Consider the following 9,728-nt stretch of genomic DNA (forward strand, 5'->3'; position numbering starts at 1 on the left):
CCACAATTTCCATGCATTTCTTTGAGATTGGTGAACTTCTGCCTATCTTAACTTCAGAGGAACTCAGCTTCTCTAAGATGCTCTTTTTATACACAGTCATTTAACTGACCTTTTGCCAGTTAACCTTATTAGTTTCAAAATGTTCCTCCAGGTGTTTCTTTTTGCTACCATCTACTTTTCCAGTTTTTGCTGTCTCTATCCAAACTTTTTTGAAGTATCACTGCCAGCAAATTCTAGTTTTTTTTTTTCAGTTTAAAAAACTGATGAGGTTCCAAGTCACTGGATTCAATTTTAATAATGCTGTGCACAGCATCGCAACATTTTTGCGATGCTGGTTGTACATGTAATACTTTGATCTTACATTATTACATTTCCAGTGCAACAAAAGCATGAAGGCAACTTTACTTTCCTAATACAGGTAAAAAAAAAACATGTTGATTTGAAGCATAAGGTAACTTGACCTCTTTTTCAAGACATTACAGCATCACTTCATATATATCCAATGACTTTCATAGTGGATATTTCACTAACTTTCCACTAGAAAAACTTAAGAATTCCTTTACTGTGATTTGCCTGCGGCACAGAGACTTTTCAGCGTGCACTATCAGTCATTCAAAATAAAGAGATGAATTTTCTCAGTTACCTTTCTGCCAAATCACTCTTTAAAATTTGAATGGTCCAGCCTTTGTTTGTTCTCCTGTTGTTTCTCTGCTCCAGTCACTTACAATTACGCCTTTTGACCAAGAAAAGACAAATTTTATTAAACCTGTTCTGCCTTTCTCCACAACCACGTCAACAAAACAAACAATGACAGGTTTTCTTTATACAACTTAAATTCCAAAGCCTGTATCAAAAAAAGCTAACATTTTTCTAAAAGTTGAAATAAAAATGTCATTACATTATTAAAGCAAGGCATGAGCAAGGCAAATGGGGAACTCAGTCTCCCATTCTTATTCTTTCTTTATTCCGCATTGACTTTATTTCTGAGGCGCAATATAGTTTGCTCTTTTAGATTCCACCTCCTTCATGATGATAGCTGATATGGTGACTAACACTTCCTTCAGCCATTTATGTCACCAAGTGAGCTAAAAATAGAGAGCTCTGGAATGTGACCAGAAAATATATGTTTTACATCACTCTGTACCATTGCATGTTCTCTGACTTTGTTCTGACTTGTTCCCCTTGAACTCTATCTATCTATCTATCTATCTATCTATCTATCTATCTATCTATCTATCTATCTATCTATCTATCTATCTATAAAATTATGAATGAAATTCTTTTTTTCTAATCCTTCCATCCCTCCTGCCTAGTTATTTATAATCGTTACTGAATCATATACTGTCATGGATGGAACGCCTGCGCAGTAGACAGCGTAAAAATGTGAATCATCGACAGAGAGAGAGGGGTGACTGTAGAGTGATGGGACCCGGCTAAGGGAAGAGCAGCGAATGATCACTCTCCGAGCTGGTAATGACAGGTAAATGGCGATTTATCATCATCATTATCATTATTATTATTTGGAAATATGGGGATAGTGCTGTAGCATCGGTGCGGGTTGTTGTTTTTTTAGTAGCACACCGAGAATTCACATTTTCTAAGAAGACTCCTTCAGTCGTGTCCTCCTTGCACCGCTGCACATCTGGAAGAAGCTTCCGTGTTGACAATGTCAAAGTAATGTTTGTTTTACTCACCGTACATTCATTTGTATCTCATTTTTTCTATGTCGAGTATTTCTGTCTTACTTTAAACTCGTTTCGGGCGTTGCTGTCTTAATGACATGGAACAACGTTTCCCCAATACGTTTCTTCGGCGTATGTCATTTCATGCTAAAGGATTAGCTACTTTTTCTCAAGTGGTTACAACATCAGCCAACTTGATTTGGACGTTTTTTGTGTTGTTTTTTTACGTGAAGTCCACATTTGCAAGGTTAAGCTTCAACGGTGCAGTGGGTCTCAATCTCATAGGGGGTTGGGAGGGCGAATGGATGAAGTCTATTTTCAGACTGGCGTCACATATTACGTCTGTGTGTTTTCCTGCTGGGTTAAGGCTGAATGATTTTCAGCACCACGGTCAGTGGTGCTGATATGTTTGGACCGTTATATCAAGACATTCTGGTTTGATTTGTCCTAACAGCTCTGATTTTTAACCGAGATGGGTTAAAATGTTTGTGTTTGATTTACTTTTATTTTTATGTCTTGTTTTATCTGTTGTAGAAAGGAAACACACAACAGCTGATTGAAGATTAGTTAAAGATTGGATGTTGTTTAAAGTTATTCAAGCCATTCTAATTAAAAATGTTTGTTTTCTTAAAAGCTATTATAACAAGTTCCCATTAAAGTTAACAGACTGAATTAAATTTGAATTACACCTTGTTGTTGACTCAACAACTAAGAAAACAGAAAATTAAAACTAACAGTCAGTCAGCAAACTCAAGCTTTCATTGTTCATTTTTCAGGTACATGATATATGAGTACAATATAAATATTCTTCTTTACTGTGTACAATTAAGCTGTGTGTGACAAAGGTAAACGTACTAGGGAAGAGTGTGCCTCATCTGTATGCAGCATTTCAGATAAGAGGCACTGGCTGGGTAGAATAGCAACATGAGAGCTGTTGTTTGCACAGAGAGAGAATGTGTCCTTTATCTACTTACTTATAATTACAACAATGAAGAGAAAGTGAACTAACCCTTTGTTGATATTTGTCATATGGTTAGTTTACGCCAATTAAAAACTTTTTGAACTATTTTGTGACTATGGAATACATAAATAAAACAGACTAAAGTATAAACATCATCAGGTCCACTGATTATGTAATGGTAACTATAAAAGCTAAGTAAAAATAAGCATACCAACAGTTTAAACAAGAGTTGTGTAACAATATTAATAGCACTGTGGGTTGGAGGTTAAAAAATACTTGACATGTCCACTCAAATTTCCTCCTGTAGGACTCATATTCATATTGCACTATCACTGTACACTTTGCATTAGTAAATTGATTTAATATGATTTACTCTACAACTCATCCACATATAATTTGGCTGTAGAACTTTCATTTAAAAATGTTGTTTAGATATTAACTATAAAGCTTCAGATTACGACTGATAATATTGTTTACTGCCTCTATTAACATTATTTGAATGACTATTACAAAGGTGAACATCAGGTTTATAATATATGTGAAGTGTAACAGGAGTTTGAACATTAAGATCACAATCTGTTTCAATTACTGTTAACGTTTTCTTCGCTAGATGGTTAGGTTTGGGCAGCTTAATGTTGTGGTTTACACCATTAACCCTGCATATTATAAATGTCCAGTGCATGCAAATGTGAGCAAGAGGTCCTTCACAAGAGGTTTGGATCACTGATCTGCAAATAAACCATTATTACCTAAGAATGATAGCATCTAGGAATGATTAAAACCAAACTAACAAACAAACAACCAATATGTTTTATAAAATGCAATGTGTGCTGATGTGTGTGAGGTGTTATCGTCTGACATTGACTATGATGTAATGCACAATACTATATTATTAATGATTTTTTAAATTTGATATCATAGAAACTGATGGAAAAAAAGCATATGATATAAGATTACTAATTAGTTAAAAGTGAAGTTATTTAGTAATTTAGTAACTATGAATTTATATAGATGATTACTATATATTACTATATACTATTATTATTGTCATTATTATTTTATAGTATTGTTCTGTTTGTTTATATCCTGCTGCTAAACTAAACTAATTTCCCCTTGTGGGACAATAAGGAAATTGAATTGAATTGAAAAAAATAATGTTTTTCTTTTAATAACAATATTGTAAATAATTTACTCGCTAGTTTGGTATAATGTGGTTCCAGCTACAAGAGGTATGTAATTTCATGTACTATTATGTCTGACATCTAACTGATGAGTTTTACTATATCAGGCCAGTGGTTTTCTTATGAGGTTAGACACTTAGTTTTTTTTTTTTTTCATTATTCCAACCACAATGCATTGTATACCAGTGTCTTACTGGAAAGAGCATGATCACATTTTAACATATATGGACTCAATATTTCCTTCCCACAATTATACCCTTTTCTTATTTTAATTCAGTCCAGCAGAAATAGTTGATTTAGTATTAGCTAACAAAAACATGAAGCATAATTGGTTTGTACAGAGCAGAACTGTGCAATGCAGTTAGCTCTCAGTCAGTGGGGGATTAATGTTCATCAAATCTATTCACATATGGTCACAGATATTATTAGTTTTTAACTAAAACCTAATAGTTACATATTTCACATATTTCACTGTTGAGGCAAAGTCCAATATGCAGTTATGTTTGTTAATATTTTTTCTTTAAACATTACAAAAAAGATTTTTCTATGTATGTCAGCACCCTTTGCATTTAGCTGAAACATTATTGGATCCAAAGAGTAATATGTCATGCTTTATTTTATAACAGCAGACAAGCAGAATGCATCATTAAACTCAATGCCCTATGGCACCCATTCCTTCAGTACATTGTTACATAACAACAGTGACTACATGCTTATGTGTACAAAAGCATAAATGTACTGCACATGTGTATGCAACGATGCATTTAAACAGTTTGTCCAGAAACTGTGTATGCAAACAACAACAAAAAATAAAATAAACAAACTGCCTTTTTTAACTCCTACTGCAAGTATGATGTATAAAAACAGAAATAGCCTCACCCATGCGGCTTTGGCTGTGGTGAGCAGAAGGCTGTACTATTAGGCTTTAGTAATGCCACTGATATCAGGCTGCTTTCATGGTAAATCTAAATCTTTGAATATGAAGATACATCCCATTATATTTAAATCCACACTTTCCTTTTGACTGTCATTTTTTTTCTTGCCTTGCTGAATTGAGAAGTTTGTGAGCTAGATTTTCCCCCATTGAAATGAGGTTTCCAATATTGGGAGATATGTACATTATATAATTAAGAAGAGGTGCAAAAGTTTAGTTTCCTCCCAGATCTCTTGAATTAAATCAGGCTTAAAGGTTATTGGAGATGTGTGTTTTTTATGTGTGTTCTCAGGTAGACAGACGTGAAGGATGACTTCTTGCTCAGAGATCTGTGGGTCAGAATATAGTGAGCAAGTTCAAACCGGTGGGAACTACCAGCAGTATGGAGTCCGCTCCTACCTACACCAGGTAACAGTGTAACCAGACTCAGCACCCACACAAAGTAAGACGTCTCCTATGAAACTCACAAACGGATAAACACTTAAGCACAAAATCACCAAACCTTCATTTCTTGTAGGTTTAGGTTCAAGATATGAATTTTAAGAAAGCCTGTACTTTTCTTTGATTCCTTATCCAGTTTTATGAGGACTGCACAGCTTCTATCTGGGAACGTGATGAAGATTTTCAGATTCAGAGATTGCCTAGCAGGTGGAGCTCTTTACTCTGGAAGGTCAGATTAACCCTTAGCTTGTTCAAAACAACACCAATATAATGGAACTAAAAATAAACCAAATTATTTATAACTATAATAATATATGTTTTTGACTTTCGTTGTTTTTTGACTTTTTCTTTTCACAGGTCTGTCTCACGTTCGGTACCTTGATCTTGTTTGCGGGCCTCATTGTTGTTTTGGTAGGTTATGCCACTCCAGCCAAGATTGAAGCATTTGGTGAAGATGATCTACTCTTTGTTGACAGGTATAGAAACAGTACAATGTACGAGTGGGAAAGAATTTAGGTAACCTTTGCTATTCTGAAATAGTAAAGGTTACATAGACTTAAAATTAACAGATCATGAACTTTATTTGAAGTGTTACTTCTTAGTCTTGACAATAATGTCCAAGAACAGTGTTCTAGTAGGACATGCATATGTTTAAATTTAGAAATAACTCTAAATAGTTGTATAAATATTGAACAAAAACACTTGGTGGCAAATAAATGATTGCTTTGAACTGTTCTTGTAACAGCCATGCCGTCAGTTTCAACCGTGCACTGGATGTTTGTAAGCTGACTGGTGCAGTGCTGTTCTGTGTGGGAGGCACCTCCATGGCTGTGGGTCTCCTGCTGTCTGCCTTTGCCAAAAGCTACTCCAAAGAAGAATTGTTTCTGCAACAGAAGTTTAAGGAGAGGTTGGCAGATCTGCAAGCAACAGTTGGTAAGTTTTCATTCTCTTCTTTCCCAGTATAACACGTTCAAATTAATGTAAGCAGAATAAATGTAAAGGTTGTTGAAATGGCTCTGCGTTTGTATATGAATATGAATATCTAAATCACAGTAACTGCTTATGCCACAGGTACTCCAATAATGAGAGCACCAACTCCCGGAGAAGGAAAGGTGCCAGTCACACTTACCAAAGTTCAGAACATCCAGCCAGTGACCACAAAGTCAGAGCCCTGATCAAGGCTAAGATCAAGGCATAAAGTGAAAGTTGTAAGAGGACCGGTGTGTGTATGTCGATCCATGTGTGCAGTTTATCTTTTTAAAAGGTCAGCTTACATAACAGATAGTATTGGTTCCTCATCTTATTTTGTTTGACATTAAAATGAAATTTAAAAACTTAGAAAGGATGAACAAAATATAGGGGATTTATTTATCAGATGTTATGAAACAATAAAAAAACACTCACTTTAATATTAAGAAAACATTTTCTTTTTATTTCAATGGAAAAGACATCTGCAGAATAGTGACACAGTGCAGTAGTTTCCACAGAGCTTGTTTTCTGTTTGTTTACTGTTGAGAGAATTCTTACTTTTGTAAAAGGCAATGCTGTTACTGCTGGAGGGCGATGGGCAGCAAGTGGCATATTTGAAATTTTTGTCCCCCATTCCCAGAAATGATCAAATGTACCAGTTAACACTCATTACCTCTGACTAGTGACCATCAGGATGAGTGCATGTTTGGAATTATTAGCTGTTAAAAGTGTAAATGTACTATATTTACCTGAAACGTTCATCCAGGCTGACAAAGCACGACATCATTTTATAATACCTTTTTTTCTCCTTTCCAATAAAGTAGTAACTCAAAGGTCTTAACCTTTCTAAAGGTTCACAGTGTCCTAACAGATTAGACATAAATGCAGATTAGAAGAGACAGTATGGGGAGATTCTGTGTCTATCTTCTGTCTTATTAGGCCAGTGACCTTGTTTCCTTCAGTAAATCTTCAGACAGAATCAATACACAAGAGCAGACAGGCTGATGAAAGTTACATTGAACCGGACAGAGCATGCAGAACAGCAATGATATGTCAGATTACTTCCAACATACAGCAAATAAGACATTCATCATGTCTTCTATCTTTATTTTTAAGTTTTTAATACCTAAACACTGGCTTTCCTTTCCCTTTCCATTGTTTCCTTTTCACCCTGTGACAAAAGGCTCATAGACACACACAGATCCATCAGAGCAGACGCTGTTTTGAATCAAAATGCTAATAGCTACCAGACATGAGTCAGTGCTACTCATGAAAATGAAGATGGGTGCATCGAGAGAGACAATGTGACACACAGGTTACATAACAGAGGGAAGATGAGAGCACGTTCAGCTCTCCAATGGGATCGCAGCAACATCGTATCTGACAGCACTAATGGATGAATTAAAGAGATTCAATAAATGCCTTCCTACTATCACACACAAAATTTGAAACTCCATAATTTATATCACAGTCAGCAATGTTTAACACCGGAGAGCTGATAGATTAGAGAATTTGCTTATGTACTGGATGTGAAACTGAAGGAGTGATTATTAAGACGGTTCCTGTTTTATTCATTCCTTTATGTTATACAAGTATTCACACTGTAACTGTAACTTAGAAGCACAATAAGCTGGTAACGGCCACGTTTTTCTGCTTTTTAATACACTGTGTCCACATGTGTTGTACATATATTTATTACAATTACTGTAATCCTACCCTACCACTTTAAAAGCTTGTTTTTGTTTGTTTTTCTTAACATGTATCTTTTGTTTCATCATTATAAACAAACCTGTACTGTAAAAAAAATCTGTACTTGGTTAGAACAATTCTACTGTCCAAGATACAAGCTTCAGTTTTTTTTTAAACCATATCTCATCATCGAATTCTTGCAGCACAGCTTGTATATTTACTCTATAAGATGTTGATTTGCTGTGCTGACTACTATTGTCAATGTAAGTTGACCTTTTCAATATTATTCTAATTACCTCCAATCTTCTTTCTACTATTATTTAAAAAGTCCTGGTGTCATTTTAACACATTTACTCTCAGATGCAACACAGAAGCATAGCTGTAACTACAAAAAAACAACAACCTAGTAATAAGCAAGGCATTTCATTTTCAAGATACACAGCCACTGAGCTGCGGGCCTTCAGTACATGAAGAAAAGCCAAGCTGTTAAACAAGCCATTATGGACAAACCTTCTAGTGCGGCCAGGACTTTAACAGGCAGTGCTGGTTTGTAATGTTATGCTGTTTCCTGCTGCATTACAAACTCTAATCCATAATGGATATTTTTTTCTGCTATATATCTAACTTGAAGTCTTTCCTGATGTAACAGTGGATCATCCCACTAAATAAAAAACGATGCTACCCTTATTTGCGAACAGATCGGATAAAGAACACATATAAATCAGTGTCTACATGCAGTATGTCTATTTTTCGAACAGCACAATAAAACTGACATATCGGTGGATCGAAAATGTGTGAAAACTGTATTGCAGCACACTGTGCAGTAAACTGACACACTGGTGGCTTAATTGTTGATAAAACTTTATACCTCCCAACAGAAGTGAGAGGTATAAAGTGGTATAAAGTGGGAGTAGAAAGTGGCTTAGTTTATGTCTCCCTACAGAAATAAAAAATACTTCACTGTTGTCACAAGGGTCAAATGTTTTTGATCTTATTTTAATCTTTAATCTTCCCTGCTGTTTTCATTTAATATCTCACAGTTGCCATCTATGTGTGCCAAACAACTGACACTTTTACTTCCTAAATTCCCTGCAGGGTTATTTAAATATACTGTACAATACTAGCTAAGCAGGACTTTGTGTTCTTTAAAATCTGGTGCCTTCCCTTTTTTTCTTAATCAAGAAAAAATTATAATTTATAATTATTGATTCAAACCAATGTTTAAATAATTATATATTTAAATTAATTCAAACAATATGTTAATAATGTTCATTTTTACATTGTAGAAGCCCCCCTTGTAATCAGTCTGAAGGGTGTGTTATTTAGGGCCTTACTGAACACGCCCACATGCGTACACACTCAGAAAACAGAGTAGCTGGTGGAGGAGATAACACAGAATTAATGGTGACGCCAGAAATAGCATCTTGAGGATCATCACCTCAACCAGGCAGGCCTTATGACTCACACACTCCTGCCCCCACCTCCTTTGCTTTCTGCGTCTCCTGCTCTTTGCTCTCTCGTTCTTCCTCCTCCCTCTCAGCCAGGTTCCTTATCTCTCTTGGGATGGTGACTCACAAACACATCGACTGCATGAATCCCAATTTGAACAGCTGCAGGGATGAGCGGGCAGTGGGGCCATCATACATACTGAATTAGATCAGAGTTCATATTTCCTGCCTGCAGCTGGTGGTTTATAGGGGATTTATGGAACTTTGTTTCAGGAAAAAAATGACAAATTAAAATCACTGAATGAGAGTGAGAAGAGTGGCTCTCCAAAAATATCACTTTTCTTCCTGTCAGGATGAAAGCAGCTAAAGACCAAAGTGCAGTTTCACAAAGACAGACTGAAGATCTAGATCTAATGCATAATG

At 35.6% G+C, this 9,728-nt stretch overlaps 1 protein-coding gene across 1 annotated transcript; it reads left to right on the forward strand.

The window, feature by feature from the left end:
• Nucleotides 1–1,369: 1,369 nt before the first annotated feature.
• Nucleotides 1,370–8,822, forward strand: nrsn1 (neurensin 1). Its single transcript, XM_084943718.1, has 6 exons — nt 1,370–1,480; nt 5,051–5,166; nt 5,336–5,428; nt 5,557–5,675; nt 5,945–6,132; nt 6,271–8,822. Exons 2-6 carry the CDS (start codon nt 5,068–5,070, stop codon nt 6,372–6,374), a joined length of 603 nt encoding a protein of 200 aa, XP_084799844.1. The 5' UTR covers nt 1,370–1,480; nt 5,051–5,067; the 3' UTR covers nt 6,375–8,822.
• The last annotated feature ends 906 nt before the right edge of the window (nt 8,823–9,728 follow it).

The sequence above is a fragment of the Perissodus microlepis genome, chromosome 11, assembly GCF_051167445.1.
Source record: "Perissodus microlepis isolate ML-2025 ecotype Zambia chromosome 11, ASM5116744v1, whole genome shotgun sequence".
NCBI lineage: Eukaryota > Metazoa > Chordata > Actinopteri > Cichliformes > Cichlidae > Perissodus > Perissodus microlepis.

Excerpts from the sequence above, each read along its gene's own strand:
- nrsn1 (XM_084943718.1), top strand. The coding sequence starts at position 5,068 with ATGACTTCTTGCTCAGAGATCTGTGGGTCAGAATATAGTGAGCAAGTT. Across the intron at positions 5,167-5,335 it reads TCCGCTCCTACCTACACCAG|TTTTATGAGGACTGCACAGC; the intron begins GTAACAGTGTAA and ends TTCCTTATCCAG. Across the intron at positions 5,676-5,944 it reads GATCTACTCTTTGTTGACAG|CCATGCCGTCAGTTTCAACC; the intron begins GTATAGAAACAG and ends TTCTTGTAACAG.